Here is a 16,298-nt window from a genome sequence, read left to right as displayed (position 1 = left end):
GATGACTCGATCCAACACAATGAAGTTTCCAGGAAAAGAAAACAGAGTGATACCTCTTCGCAATCCACTAATCTCTAAAGCAGGACTACGTCCGTCCGGGTTGCTGCCACGTCAATGGTTTCGTCATCATTATCAACATAAAACATGGCGACATCTGTCCGAGAAAAGCAAACAGGTGAGCGAAAGTATTTTTTTTTTCTTCTGGTAGAAACTCCTGTGCGGCAGGAGGGCAGCCAAATTACTGGCAGGCTGCTCTGAAAGACCCGGGTCAGAACCTGAGCCTCTATAACTGCGTGCCAGCCTCCTAACCGGCTCACAGCCCACCTGCTTCACAAGCTAGCCGCCGGTGGAGTCGCTTCCCGTAGCAGCGGCTTTTCGGGAGAAACTACCTTAGCTTATCTACCACTTGTATTAAATTCCTAATAACGAAAGTGTCAGTGTCAGTGTCAGTAGCAGTGGCAGTGTGTCAGCTGTTTGCGGTGAAAGGTTTCAAGCGGAAGAACTAGATGGTCCTAGCCTGCTGCTAACGCTGAAGGCTTCATGTATTTCAAACACAAGTCTTCACGTGAAACTCCTGGATCTACAAAGAAATCTATCCATACATCCATACATTATGTTGCCGACAATCCCTAAATTATATTTCTTTAAGTCGTGGGATGTAAATGTATAGGTCTAATTCTTGTGGTCCGACAGTCATCATCATTACCCATAATTTTAAAGGGGACATAAAATGTCCAAACATTTCAGCAGAAATATATCAAATTTCATTCCTATGGAACATTTTTATTCAGCTACCGTTGTAGCCAAAGTAATTCAAAAGGAATAAAAAGTAAATGCTAAAAACAATTTTTGTTGTTGTTGCAAATTTAAAACATTTTATTAAAAAAAATAAAATGAGAGAAAAGATCACGTATTGTACATAATTTAGTTCACATTATGTCAATTTCCCCAATAGGCCGCTGGTGGGATAGAAATGATTCAGCTTGTTTAGAACCAGCATAATAAAGGGTTCAGTCCCATAGTGGGCAGCTGGTTGTATCAGAATATTTTTCTGGATCTCACTGTGGGCCATCAGTACCAGTGTAGTGGAGAGGCCTGCCAGCTTTACCCCTGCATCATGGAGTGAGGAGCCATACGCTGTACCTGATGACCCTGATGGGGCAGCTCTACACCAATCACGTCCTGTGTGTCTTCCCAACATCCAGACACACAGGATGTGTGTGTTAAACCTTAACAATATTTGTTTGTCAGGGATGTACAAACTACATTTTTGTTCCTTGACTTTCTACGAAATAATATTTTCAGCTAATCCCAAAACTATTCATAACCCTAGCAGATTTCAATTTAGTGATTTCTATTCAACCAAGATTTTTTAAAATCTATCTTTATAGATTTTAAAATGGTTTGTTAGAACTATGATTATAATCTAAGTCTTTAGTTTAGATTAATCAAACCTTTGCTGTAATTCCAGAGCAGCTTTTTGCATGTTTTCTCTGGTATTTTGATGATTTATCTCTGGGTTGGAAGGCCTCATTCCCATCACCCTAATGTTTTGATTCCTTCACGGGGAGCTAAAATCAGATTGATGCTCTGACTCTGGATGGACGGCTCCAAAACATGAATACTGCCATTCAAAAGAAAGATTTTAGTGAAGTGAAAAGATTACCTACCAACCTTACATGGAATTTCGTACAAAGTGGTGCTAATTGTGATTTTGGAACATTTTGGCTATTTCAATCTGTTTTTAAATTTTGAGCTGTTACTATTTCTAGTTTATCATCTCTCCATTGCTGTCGCGCTACAAAGTGCTGCTGTTTTTGGTTGCTTTTTGGAATTTCTGTAGGAATAAGATTAGAGAATTTCCAGTCCCATGGCAATTGCATAAAATAATGTAAGGTCCCATATGTCCCAAAGATTTCTCTAAAAACCAAAACCTGTCCTCTATGTACTTTATTTACCAAGAACAGCGTCTGATTTATGTATCTTTTCAGTTCAAGATATTTATGATGAGAAGATGCTCATCTGAGCACTTGTTGAGAGAGTAAATAGTGTTTTTGTGTTTCTGCAGTCGCCTTAAAGCGAATGTTGAACTTCAACACTCCTCCTCTGAAGAACGCAGCAGCTGAGCCAGTATGGAAGGTAACACTTTGGTCACTGGGCCACTCATTTCTCCTTTGCTGGGTCAATTAAAGTCACAGGCAAAAAGTTAGTAGGGTGGCATCATTCACGCACATTAAGGGATTTTATGAACACAGAGGCCAAATGAATCTGTCCCTAAATAAATAATGATACATAATGATTCAAGGGGTGCCCTGAGTGCAGTTTTCTGACTGATCACCAGTCTTTAAAAAGCCTGGTCTTCCAATTCTGATTTTGGCTGATGCAGATTTTTTTTTTTAATCTGAAATGTTACTAAATACAGCAAGAAAGTTGCTGAGTTGGCAACAGTGGAGTGACTATTGTTAATAGCAAACATGCAGACATGACCTGGTGGGCCAGACTGTCAGTCAAACGTCTCTCACAGCAGAGCAGAAGAGGACAGTGGCTAATATTTAGATTTTTGGTGAGCAAGATAAGAGCGGTGGATAAGATCGGCTTCAGATGGAAGTATCTCAATCAGTTAGGTTAAGGTCATGTTTTGTCTAGAAACAGTGTTATGCTGTTTCAGTTTGAAAGGACATGAATAAACCCTTCAAACTAACTTTGCCCAATGATGAAGGATCAAGATGGTGAAGAACAACCCTGTCCCACAGAGTATCTGTGTTCAGGTGACAAAAAGTGAGAAGAGAACAGAAACAAAGTCAAAAATTGTAGCAAAGTTGAGCACTGATAAGCAGAATGCATTGTCATCAATCAAAATGTAACCCACAAGCTCATATGTAGTATCCCATGGTATAAATGTGGACTTTTTCAGAATAAAATCCTTTTATAGATGATAAATATGTTAAACTTCTGTAGGCAGTAGAGTTTTTAGAAAACAAGATGGACGTTAGTTTCAAACCCTTAGCCACAGTCGTACAGCACAATTGTTTTCTACAAGCAAAAGAACGCTGTTACCAACAAGCCACCACTGCATTTTAGGCTCCCAAGCAGCAGAACAAAGGAGAAACACAACACAGGGCGTCTCATGTTTACATGATTGATTTTCTGCAGGTGTTAATATACGACAGATTTGGTCAAGATATCATCTCTCCACTGCTGTCGGTCAAAGAGCTGCGAGACATGGGCATCACTCTTCATCTGTAAGAAATATACTGTTGTATTTTTATTATTTGGATTTGTACCTTCTTACAGTACTGACTTGCCTCTATATGGAAGCTAACAACTCTAAAATATTTCTGCCACCAACTACAGTTATATAAAATGATCCACTTTTTGTCTGACTCTTCTTCATCACTGCTAGGGCTTTAGAGATGATTAATTTGCATGAGGCAAGATGGCTGCTAATAAAGGGGTTTTAAAGCCAGGTTCCACCTGCTCAAGGTATTGCAGTCAGTTTTATTGTTTTATATAGCTCTGTACAAAACAGTCAGCCAGGCTTTAGCAATGTCGCAAAAAGAAGAAGAGGAAAAATGGTAAAAGTTTTAAATTTGTAATAAAACATTATAAAGCTACTGAGTATTAAAATCCTTCCTGAATAAATAATTTGGGTTTAATTGCTGCTCTCATTGTGTTGTTCTTTCAGCATATGGCCGTTTTTGAGTCTGTATGCTCCAGTTAATGATTAATAGATTACTAACTTAGATTATTTCAATATTCGATTTATCATATTTAATATGGTTAATCCTTTAAGCAGAAATTTAACTATCCTTTTTTTTTGCTAAGAATTAGTCAAAGACTTGGATCCACTGCAGCTGATGCCCTCTTAATATAAATTAGAATGGGTTAACTTCATTTTTCACACACAGCTTCTTGATTTGTTTCAGGAAAATAATATCCTAGCAACTATTATGTCTTGAAATTGTACCATTGAAATTAGATGTCATAAATTGAAAAGCATTTTTAATACTTTTAGGTTTGTTAAAAAGCAAAAATGAAAATTGGTGTTTGTATTTTAAAGGGACTGTAACTTACAAGAGGAACCAGTCTGCTGATTAAAATACACTGAGCAGTAATACAAAGTTATGTTTTTTTGTAGTATTTATGTAAACAGTGTTCTGCTACACCTTATTTTTGTATGTGTAGACTTCTTCACTCGGACAGAGATCCTATTCCCGACGTTCCTGCCATCTACTTCTTAATGCCCACAGAGGAGAACATCGACAGGATCTGTCAGGTGCTCCCACATTTTAGCTCTGATACCTGAAACATGACTCAGCTTGATGATTAAGTCTAAGTGAAGGCGATGTGTCAACCTTTGTCAGGCCAGATACTGACTGGTTCTGGGACAGATTTGGGAACGATATTTGAGAGAGGGGTTTTTTGTGTACATAGAAGATCTTTGAGTTCAGTTCATGCCCAGTGGGGACAAAACGACTGAAAAATAGTTTTACGTTTAGAATTTTGTTGAGTATATATTAGCAATTTCTGAACCACATTGGATTTAGTGGCTAAATAACACTGTGTGACATAGTGGCATTTTGTGTATAACTTTGTGTGTGTAGGATTTGAGGAGCCAGCTGTATGAGTCGTACTTCCTGAACTTCATCTCTGCCATCAGTCGGAGTAAACTGGAGGACATTGCCAGTGCTGCCCTGGCTGCTAATGCAGTCAGCCAAGTCACCAAGGTAACTGATCAGTCGTTTTTAGACTTTGTTAAGAGTTCAGTTTGTTTCTGTTATAGATGTTGTCGACACAGTGAACATCTTAATAGAAGTGAACTGATTTCTGAGGGACATTGTGGAACTTACCAAGCAGCTCATGTCCTGTCTTGTCCTTTCCTTTAATTTACTGTTTGATGTTAGCCATGTGTTAGCTGAATATGTTATGTTTAAACACATGAGTATCAGATACAAATATGTTCATATCATCAGATGGACTTATTGGATGGTAATAACTTGTATTAACTATATTATAAGTTTTAGATTGATAATGAGAAAATGTCATTACAATTAGAGATGTACCGATCCCATGTTAATATCTGATACTGAAAAAAATTCTAGATGGAGGAACGGTGATAATGTTCCCAATCCATAAGGGCAGATCTATTCAGTCTAATTCTATGCTTTATGCTCTTACCAAGATCATGCTTTATTATTTATTTTATATTATACTTAGATCTCCTAATTGCACGTTCTGAATTCTTTTTAAAGGTTTTTTGCAGTTTTTCTTTTACATGTTTGACCAAAGAAGCCAACCGTTTGTTTATGTCAGTTTCAGTTTCTTTATTATTTATTTTACATTGGCTGTTCTATTCTTAATTTCACTAACTGAACAAATGAAAGTTCTAAGTCAATTCAACTCAGATTTTTTTCTATCAGATTGGTATCGACCGATACTTAGCATCAGATTTTGGTATCTGAAGTGAAAAAAGTGAATTGGTGCATCCCTGGTTACAAACATATAAGCTACCAGTCATTACTATGATGATGTAATGAGACGGTACTGCGGTCCAGTTCAACCCTGGCATCCACATCAGTATTGAGGGATCACATGGATCCAGGTCTCACTAACTGCTGTATGCAAATAAACTCAGAGAAGACAGCTAGAACATTTTCTTACAGAGGTTTCCTTCTGATTTTTATTTTTTAACTTCCAGACTATTGTATGCATCTGACTACACCCACTAGCTTGGAAAAGAAAAAACAAAGTGTACATATCTAGTCTTCTATAAACTAGTTTTCTATAAGCTGCAAATGACACGAGAAGCCATGTTACAGGTTTTCCTATATTTTCAGTGGATTGATATTAATAATGTTTATTTTACAGGTGTTTGATCAGTACCTGAACTTCATCACCCTGGAAGATGACATGTTCATCCTCTGCCACCAAAACAAAGAGCTCATCTCTTACCATGGTAATATATATTCATATACATCTTTTCTTGTTATATCTCTATGTGACCTCAGTAATGACACTCCACTTTTCTTACTTGTAATCTGCTTCCAGTCATAGCTCTGAAATAGTTTTTTTCCTCTGGGATAGCATGGATTTTTCAGCACTATAACTGGAACTATGTTTGGAAGCTGTCTGTAGGAGTTGAGGTTTCTAAGTTGTACTGGATTGACCAGACTTTGATCATTCATTCCCTTGAATTTCCAGTTTTCTTGGAGCTATAACTTGCAAATTATTATTTTTACCACTTCTGTTTTTTTCCTCAAAGAATGTAACACATAATAGAGAAAAACATGTGCTGCAGATTCTTTCATTGACTCTATCCAACAGAAAATTAAGGAATTTCAAGATTTTTTCCATTTCTACATCAAAGCATCTGTCCCTAACCACTGTCTGATTTTTATTCAAGCAAAAAAGCGAAGTCAAAGTACTTTACTCGTAAATGTTGAGGTGTTTTTAAGCAACAACAACAAAAAACAGTGGGATTCTTACTTTTGATGCATTTATTTAATGAGAAAAACAATCTTTTATGATGATCGCCAATCAAAACCAGTCAGGAGAAAATTGGTCAATTCTGATATCTGGCCGATCAATGCTGTTGCATCAATGCTGAACTGAATGTCCTTCTTGGTGAGGTCAATGTATCGTCAAAGGATAACATCACATTCTTCATCATGGAAGGACTGATAAAAGCCTGAACACATGTGATGAGTCCTAAATGTTTTCCAACACTCAGGTCCAGAGGTGAAACTGTAGACAGCAACCATCACTCAGTCATATGAGTGTTTTTTTTTTTTGTAATCATTTAACCTGAACTTTATGCATAAGGGCACTGTTGGAATGAAAAGTGAGGTGTTATTTATACACCATTCATTTAGCTGAGGTCATAAACAACCATTGTGCTGATGTCTGCTTTAAAGGAAATGTTGACCTTTCAAACTTCTCACAGCTGCTCCTTTTTTCCTGAAAAACGTTCTAAAACACATACACAACTGAGTTACAGTTCTGGCCTAGTTAATGTAAACTGTCTCTGCCTTTCTTACCTGTGCAGCCATCAACAGAGCAGACATCCAAGACACAGACATGGAGGCCATAATGGACACCATCGTAGACAGCCTCTTCTGTTTCTTTGTTACTCTGGGTGAGTACCATTACATACTGCTAAAGAAGAGGAATCACTCACACAATACACACTGATCACATGTGACTGCACATAGATGCACTTTATTTTAAAAAGGAGATGTAAGAAACTGAAACCATCCCATCAAGTTTCTTATACATTTAATTTTGCAAATTGAAAGAAAATATAAGAATTGCACTGATTGCAGTTTTATTTTGGCCGATCACTAATCTTTATAAAGCCTGATCTTCCAAATCTAATTTTGGCTGATATTGACTTTTTTCAAAGTTGCTAAGTTGGCAATAAATGGGTAACTACTATCAACCGTACATTTTTTAACAGTTGTTTCATTTAAATTGGAACATGTAAACGTTTGCTGTTCTTCAAAGATTTGTCTACTTATGCTGAAGTACTACTAATAAAACTAATTATATATTGTTAAATTGTTTGAGTCGTAATTATCTGTACATAGAGTCAATGATTTCTCAAATCAGCTTCCCATTTTGCTGTAAATGTTCGTTCAACCTCTAACATGGAAGCTGAGATTCCTCTGTGTTAGATGTTATGTTCACCTTTACCAAAGCATTTTCCTGTTTAAGTGCAGGGTAAAAAATAACCAACTTTATGAAATTTCTGACACTTAATCAGTGTGTGACATTGTGATTCAGGTGCAGTGCCAATCATCCGATGCCCCAGGGGAAACGCTGCAGAGATGGTGGCTGTGGTAAGTCTATCTTCTATCTGACACTTTTGGAGGAAGTTTTGGAAGTGTTGTGAAAGCTAAACATTTCCAATTACATTCCTGATATGTTCCAATATGCCTAATTAATTTTTTTTATCATATGAATTGATCAGTTAAACCAAAAATATCCTCAACCCTTTGAATATCAATAGACGGGTTAAAGAGAGATTGTTTGGTGTTTCTGTCGTTTTTTTCTCTCTAAATGTTTTTCAACAGACCATGAAGCTTGGAATGTTCTGGAATGAAGCATCTGCAGTGAATCTCTTCCACTTTTAGTTTTCATTTTTATTTTATGTTCTTATTGTTGTCTGCAGTTAAGTTCTCCATTTTCAAAGGATATTATACCATATTGAACAGGATACATTTGATTTTGCTTAGTAAGAATTTCCAATAGATTGATGTCTTTTGTGTATATTGTGTTGTGTGTACAGAAGCTGGATAAAAAGCTCCGTGAGAACCTGCGGGACGCCAGAAATAGTCTGTTTACTGGAGACAGTATGACTGCCGGACAGTTCAGGTTGGTGAACAGTAGAATGTTTTTTATGTTAAACTAGATTTTAATCAATCATTACAGTCGTTGAGTTGCTCAAATTAACGACAATGCAGCTAATGTGACTTTTTAACTTTTTGTTCAAGTTTAGCATTTTACATTTCAGTAGCGTCACTGTTGTTGTACCTGATTTGTGCCGAAGTGTAAATATCAACAGAAGCAGCTTTCATCTGTCACTCACTCTGTGTACATAATTATTAGCTTTATCAGCCACCATTTAGCACATTTAGCTTGGGAAGCATAACTTAATAGATGGATCTTTAGGGCTGAACGTGATGGAGGGTTTGTAAAGTGTTAATAAATGCTACCTGATCTATGAGAAAAAGAGAGAGACAGAACTACTATCCCAAAATTAATTTCCGATTTTAATTAAAAAAAAATTCCCTCAAACTTTTTCCTTAAAAAATTACAGCAAATATCTTTAAAAACTTGCTATTATTTAAATCTTTCATTCTGTGGGTTGACCTGAATTTATAGTTGAACTAAATAGAAGCTGTAAAACACACTTGCTAAAATAGATGGTAGTTGCTGTGTGACCTGACATCACTCTGAAGTATGGAAACTCAGAGAGCATTGATGGAAAAAAAAATCTGATTTTCCAAAAATTAAATTCTCAAAAACAGAAAAATGTATTTACTGTCCAGCACTAGGTTGATTTTAACAACAGCGTAGAGCTAATGATTGAATATTTGAGAAAAAAAATACAAGCTGCTGAAAAAAACTTTGATTGTTTGAATCTGAAACATAAAAATACAAAAGACGTTTACTAGAGAGAGAGGATGTGATGTTCTGTAACAGGTCAGACATGTTACTCTGTGAACTCCATAATCCATGATGGATTTTGTCCTTACCAGTTTCCAGAGGCCCCTTCTGGTTCTAGCAGACCGCAACATGGACATGGCCACGCCCCTTCACCACACCTGGACCTATCAGGCTCTGATCCATGATGTCCTGGTGAGTTGGCCTGTCTGAGTAAAATGTTTCATGTTGCAGTGCACCTGTAATGCAGAACAAACTTCATTAAAAATACATTTACAGATGGGCAATTTTTAATGTTTTACAGTATACTAAAAGCTTTTAGCTCTTGGTAGACATGCAGAGTAAACATGATTGTTTTCGGTGTCCATCAGGATTTCCATCTGAATAGGGTGATGATGGAGGAGGGAGGGGGGACCGATCCATCACACGCTGGCGCCAGACCAAAGAAAAAGACCAAGAAGACGTATGACCTCACTGCTGCTGATATGTTTTGGCAGAAGCACAAGGGCAGGTCAGTTCCTAAGCAACATGTTTCACAAACATCACCAGGAGCTTTAACCGCCATTCTCTAAATCAAGTTTAAAACAATTTGATTTTAAATTTCACTTAGCTTGTACCTTAATGTCTAGATGAGAACTAGATGATTCTGTTCTGTCCTGAAGTTAATAAGTGATTCTTTTTTCTGTATATCTGAGGTTGTTAAAGCGACAGTATCATGTAAAATCGAGTATTAAGAGATATTATAATGTTATTCCCTCATCAAAAACACACCTGGATTTTTTTTTGTGCATGTTTGATAAATCCTTTACGCTCCATGGCAGCCATTCATCTGTACAAAACACCAGGGTGGACCTAGCTCCGCCTCCAAGACACCGCTCCTCCTCAGAGCTGCAGTTTCTGAGCTTCCCAGCTTCTGCCTCACAGAGCCCTCTTCCTTCAGACTAGCCGGCAGCAATTAGCAAACATCTGGTGGAACTGCTCATCTGCTGAGTTATAGGAGCTACCTCTCAGTACAATGCTGATTAAAAATGTTGTTACAGGGTTACAACGTAACAGTGTACAATATATATATCAAAAATAGCATCATTTTTAATGTACCGTATTTTCCGCACTATAAGGCACACCTAAAAACCTTCAATTTCCTCAAAACCCGACAGTGCGCCTTATAATCCGGTGTGCCTTATAGTGTGGAAAATACGGTATATAGAATTTTTTTAACAACTGAAGTTAACATAGTTGCTTGATTGTGCTTTAATATGGCACCACTTGCCCCTTTAATTACTGAGGTTTGTGACACTGGTTTGGTTTCTATACCGTATTTAAATAAAAAAAACGCCAGTTGTCTCTCTGCTGCTACGTTGCTGTCTTTCTAACAGTCCATTCCCAGAGGTGGCGGAGTCGGTCCAGGTAGAACTTGATGCATACAGAGCCCAGGAAGACGAGGTCAAACGGCTGAAAAGCATTATGGTTAGCCTCACACAAACACACACGCAACACCTAAAAACTACTCTTTACTGAAATCTTTCACAGTCTGACAATGATTGAAGTTTACTAATGACAGATGTGTTGCATGTCCAGGGTTTGGACGGCGAGGATGAAGGAGCCATCAGCATGCTGTCAGACAACACAGCCAAGCTCACCTCAGCCGTCAGGTGAGAAGAAACAGAGAAGAAGAGAGCAATGCTTTAAACAGTCCATGGATCTCTGTCTAGATTCATGTTGCTTTGCTTAGAGATGATGCCTTAATAGAAGCATCATAGAATGAGCAGAAACAGGAAGTTACATTTAGCACATCTGTAGCTTTTAAAGAATAAGTTTTAAAAATGTTATGTTGTTATCTTAGCCTACTCCAGACCGTCCTGGATTTCCTGATTGTTTTGTGTGATTTATATTTATTTTTATGCCTTTTGCAATAACCACTCATTTTGTGGTGCTACTTCAGAAATATTTGCAAGAAATTTTGTGATTATTTTTTTCTTCTCCTCACATCGAAGTAAAAATTAGAGCAATAGCAATTGCATTAGAGCAAAGAAACGCAGGAATCTGTTGATATTTTTGTTTCTTATTATTTTCTGCAATCGCAGAATCACAAAAATCTGTCTGGGTTGCTGATCCTATCAGAGTAATTAGACCAGGCAGGGGCTGAGTAACTGAAAGGTTGAGTTTTTACAACGTACCTTTCCCCAAATGGATGAAATTCCCTAATTGAACCAAAGGTTTTTAGAGATTACAAGGCATTCCTCATTTTGCTAATGTCCTCCTGGAGCTGCGTGACTCAGGTTATGTCAGCTGCCTTTTTCTTCCTCCCCCACTGTTTGATACTCAGTCTGTATTTTTAAATCAGTTTTGAAGACGTTCAACACAATGCCTTTGTCTAAAGCATAACTTTCTTTAGAAAAATGGCCCTTGTGAGAAATGTAATGTCATTTTTAGCATTAATGTGTTGTTCCATTGTCCTGTTGTCTCCAGCTCTCTGCCTGAGCTCCTGGAGAAGAAAAGACTGATTGATCTTCACACAAACGTTGCCACTGCTGTGCTCGACCACATTAAGGTACCGCAGGCCGTCCGGCTGCCTGCAGGACGGCCAGCAGGGCTGTTTGAAACTTGAACATACCAACATATTACCTGGTTTTGGGATCTTTAACTTCTAAAGTTTTTTTGCAAAAGCACCAAAATCTTACCAAGTATTTTTTTATCTAGTTTTTAGGTCAAATGTTTTTAGGTCATACTGACTTCATTCTGTTTTTGTCATCAGAGTCGTAAATTAGATGTTTACTTTGAGCATGAAGAGAAGCTGATGAGTAAATCAACCATAGACAAGTCACTGCTGGACGTCATCGGTGACCCAGACGGTACGGACACACACACACACACACACTCACACACACTCATCTTATAAATGTTTGTACATGTTGTATGTTAGCGATGTACTGACAGTGTGTGTGAATGTTTCTGTTGGACAGCGGGAACTCCAGAGGATAAAATGAGACTCTTCCTCATCTACTACATCACAGCTCAGCAGGTTCCTTCAGAGGTACCACATTCCGCCCAGCACACTGGCCTTTGGTCACACACTTAGCATTAAAGCTGCACTATGTAACTTATAAAATATGTTTGTTTTTTTTACATATTTGTTAAACTGTCACTGTGTTGTGACAGTTTAACATGAGATAGAGAATCGGTGGACAAATGGAGCTCCTCTGCCTTTTCCCTGTGGTCCTGCTGCCACCTGCAGAAATACAGTCAAAAACAACCAATCAGAGCCAGGAGTTCTTAGTGCTGTCAATCACCTCATATATTTGCTGCTCACACCCTCCCCAATGCTCTCTGTTACACTACAACTAGTTCACAATGACAGAACCTGTCCTGAATGCTCAAGCTAGTTACCATGGCCACCGGCGGTGACGGATAAACGGTTTTCCTGGAACAGGAAGTTGTTCTCCTTCATGAAGGGGACTGACAGCGCTAAGACCTTTAAATTCTGCCGTAAGGTTCTAAAGCTGTGAGAAATCCTAATGTCCATGTATGTTAGTAACTTTGCTCTGTGTGTGTTTTGGTAGTCTGATTTGGAGCAGTACAGGAAGGCTTTGGTGGACGCAGGCTGTGACCTTTCACCTCTAAACTACATCAAACAGTGGAAGTAAGTCCTTAGCTTCTCTCCGTCTGTTATGTTAACATTTAACTGTTGAATACTGATTGAGTTAATATAAAGTCACTATATAAAGGGAAAAATAAATTAGCTTAATAAAGATAAATCCTCCAAACAGTTTGATGACAGATTGGCTGTTTGTGGTGGTTTAAATGTTGGTTTTTCAAGAGCAGAGAAATGCGTTGAGACGACGAGAACAAAGTTATTCTGGCCACAATATTTTCATACTGCACACAAACCCAGACCCAGGACTCCCTCTTTATCTCTCCCACTGCTGCACACAACCTTCACATCTCTCAGAAACTCATTTAAGAAAATATTCTTGAAGAGCTGTGAAACCAGGAGCGCAGCTCTGGCAGTGAGAAGACATCTTTCTGTTCTTGTGAAGTGTAAAGGGATCTTCAATCAGCATCTCCTGAATTTTGTGACAAATTTGTAAACAGCAGCAAAAATGTTCTTTGTGTTTCTTTGTTCCACTGGTGGAACATTAAAAGTAAAGTTGGTTGTGTTTGTTGCTCACTTTGTGTTTATGTGTTTCTCCTCAGGGCGTTTACCAAAATGGCTTCCGGCCCAGCTAACTACGGCAACAGTGGAGTCAAACCGAAGGGGTAACCGGCCTTCACTCTGCTGCTCTTTCTTACAGCCTGCTTTATTCGTACTGATAGGGATTTTACTTTGAACATTAGATTTTAAGTATTTCCAATGGTGCTTATTTTTGTTGATATATAGTTTTTGATTAAAATCTGATTAATTACAGATTCTGCAATTACTTGATTAAAAGTTTTACAGTCACAGCACAACCTTTCACCTATAATTGACTATATTTTACAAAAGAAGGCTTAAAAAATAATACTGTAATACCTGGACTATTGAGCACTCATGAATATAAGCTCTACCCACTCACTTTAAGAAGGAAAACTTTCCAAACAGTGTCTGAAACTGTTTTTCGTTTTGGGTACTTTTCCAGAGGAAATCTTAAGTCTTCATGTATTTGATGTTGTAGCTGCCTGATTGAAGCTCGTTAGAGGAAGTACGTTAGCATAACGCTGTCCTCCTCTCCTGCTCCAGGCTGTTCTCCAGAGTCATGAACACTGGCTCTCAGTTTGTCATTGAGGGAGTGAAGAACCTGGTGCTCAAAGAACATGTGAGTCAAATATGTTTAGTTACTTAAAGGACCAGCAAAAAAAAAAAAAAAAAACTGCCATCAGATGGCAGGAAGTCATGAAGACTTGTTTAGATCAGTTTTCATTTCTTTATTTGCAAGTAACAGTCAAGTTTAGACATGAACAAATGTGCTTTACCTGAACCTGGACAATATGTCTGGTTATTTTATTGTCATGTATATGTGTACAAAAAGGTTTTACTGAAACTTATACAACTTGTGTTATCTTCAGAACTTTCCGGTGACTCGGATTGTGGACAACCTGATGGAAATGAAATCTCATCCTGTGAGTTTTTGTTGCTTTGCTGAAGATGAAAAATTTAAAAAAAAATCTTCATTTTGGCCCCGTTTTATTTTTCGGGCTGATACCAATACATTAAGAGATAACCGATCCTGGCCGATGCATTGTTCATCCCTAGTTCAAAATGTAGGATGTGTGCATCTACAGCGTTTTCATAATTGTCATCTCTCTGTTTATGATGTTTTGGGGTTTTTTTCTTTCAGGAAACTGATGATTATCGCTACTTTGACCCAAAGATGCTGCGGGGCAGCGAGAGGTAGGACAAGAATCAGCAACTCCCCTAACAGATGAGCAGAATCAGACGGCGCTGTGCGGACTGTCTCATCATCTCACTCACTTCTTTTTCAGCTCCATTCCCAGGAACAAAAATCCATTTCAGGAGGTACGTTTAGTGTCTGGAACTATGATGGATTCCTTCTCATTCCCAGAACAAGATGGATTTACAGTCAGAAAGTTAGAAGTTTAGTGTAAAGGGTCAGTTAGATGATCCATCAATAACATTGATGGATCATCAATGTTATTGATGATCCATCAATAACATTGTTGGATCATCTCCATCAATGTTATTTTAAAGTTAGCAGCATATTACAGAAAACTATTACAGATCAGAATTATTGATCATCTGTACTTTGATCCTGTTTTCCTGTAAACTGTGGACTCAACTGGTCAGCAAGCCACCACAACCCTCTGATGTTGATCGTTTTCTCCTTGGTGTTGTGCTGAATGTGTGGACGTGATCATGTGTTGGATGTGTGTGTTGCTTTCCTCTGTGCCTCAGTGAGATCTTGTGTGTTTCAGGCCATCGTGTTTGTGGTTGGAGGAGGAAACTACATCGAGTACCAGAACCTGGTGGACTACGCTAAGGTTAGCCGCATAAGCAGAGCTAAGATTCTCATTTAACAAATTAGCGTTTTATGAAGCTAACGTTTTGGTTAGCCATCTCCACAATCAGCTAATTGTATTTGTAGTTTAAACATTCTCCATTAAAACCATTTTGCAAAGTTTCCACCAGAATAAACCAAAAATATGATTTCTATTATTCAAAATATGTGGCTATGATTTGACACCAAACGTCTAATTGGCAATTTAAATGCAAAAACATATTTTCCACGACAATGGTGACCAGGTGGAAAAATCAAAATGTGGTTTCTGTGGCTCCAGATATGTATGAATCAACACCAGAACTATTCATTTTGTCAAGAAAATGGCTAACGTTTTTATTTTTTTATTAATTCCCCATCTGTGCCAAGTTATGCTCTTGTTCATAGTTGCCTGGTCCACTGTAACTCCTAGGGGAGCAAATCCTTTTTCACAGCTCTGTATGTCAGGTCATCAGTTCTGTAAGGTAAAAAAAAAAGTCTTCTTCACAAAACCATCAACGATGACTGGGCCAGAATTCCCAGATAGTCAGAACCGGGTCCAAACATCAACCTGAAGATGAGCAGGCTGGTTCCTCTTCCGTTACATTTTACCAGCTGTGCTAGAAATGTTCAGGAAACTGTGGATTTATTTCCTGTCTCGATGTTTTGCTTTCTAACTAAGTAAAAATCCTCTTGGTCTTTTCTTATTTTTCAGTCAAAACCGGGGAGGAAGGTGGTTTATGGCTGCAGTGAGCTCTTCAACGCAGCTCAGTTTATGAAGCAGGTCAGAACACACACCTCTACTGTTCACCTGTTGCATGACTGTGGTCTGTGTGTGTTGTTGCCCCCTGCTGACCGCCTTTTTTGTTGTTTTTTTCCCTCAGCTCTCTCAACTTGGACAGAAGTGACCTGTGCACCAATAAAACCGATCCTTCTGTTTCCTAGCTAACCTCTGTTTTATATCAGCTCTCTTCTGTAAATGGACTAAATATTTCTGTCTTTGTAAATCTGCTCCATCCACTCATGCCTAATAAACCTGAACAGTCTGAAGTCGCTGCTGCTTCCAAGTCATTAGAGTAAACGAGAAAACCAGCAGTTTTTCTCTGAGCAGCAGCAAACCGGACGCCGGCTTTCAGTGTGGAAAAGGAGAAAACCAAAAAC

General features: G+C 38.2%; 1 protein-coding gene across 1 annotated transcript; it reads left to right on the top strand.

Moving 5' to 3' along the window:
• The first annotated feature begins 54 nt into the window (after window positions 1-54).
• scfd1 (sec1 family domain containing 1) lies at window positions 55-16,190 on the top strand. Its single transcript, XM_081603509.1, has 25 exons — window positions 55-175; window positions 2,069-2,139; window positions 3,154-3,242; window positions 4,186-4,276; window positions 4,605-4,727; window positions 5,869-5,956; window positions 7,046-7,135; window positions 7,783-7,838; window positions 8,288-8,373; window positions 9,261-9,360; window positions 9,537-9,676; window positions 10,542-10,632; window positions 10,744-10,817; window positions 11,635-11,716; window positions 11,921-12,017; window positions 12,129-12,199; window positions 12,726-12,805; window positions 13,360-13,422; window positions 13,883-13,958; window positions 14,209-14,262; window positions 14,481-14,533; window positions 14,626-14,659; window positions 15,076-15,141; window positions 15,853-15,921; window positions 16,022-16,190. The coding sequence occupies exons 1-25, from the start codon at window positions 145-147 to the stop codon at window positions 16,043-16,045; spliced, it is 1,899 nt and encodes a 632-aa protein (XP_081459635.1). The 5' UTR covers window positions 55-144; the 3' UTR covers window positions 16,046-16,190.
• The last annotated feature ends 108 nt before the right edge of the window (window positions 16,191-16,298 follow it).

This window comes from Poecilia reticulata, chromosome 22 (assembly GCF_904066995.2).
Source record: "Poecilia reticulata chromosome 22, P_reticulata-male-v2, whole genome shotgun sequence".
In the NCBI taxonomy this organism is placed as follows: Eukaryota; Metazoa; Chordata; class Actinopteri; order Cyprinodontiformes; family Poeciliidae; genus Poecilia; species Poecilia reticulata.
Note: the sequence above shows the minus strand (reverse complement) of the source record. Positions and strands in the feature narration are given on the sequence as shown.

Bases quoted from the DNA above. Each gene is read 5' to 3' on its own strand.
- scfd1 (XM_081603509.1), top strand. From the start codon at position 145: ATGGCGACATCTGTCCGAGAAAAGCAAACAG. The intron at 13,423-13,882 runs GTAACCGGCCTT...CTCCTGCTCCAG, and splicing joins AGTGGAGTCAAACCGAAGGG to GCTGTTCTCCAGAGTCATGA. The intron at 14,263-14,480 runs GTGAGTTTTTGT...TTTTTCTTTCAG, and splicing joins TGGAAATGAAATCTCATCCT to GAAACTGATGATTATCGCTA.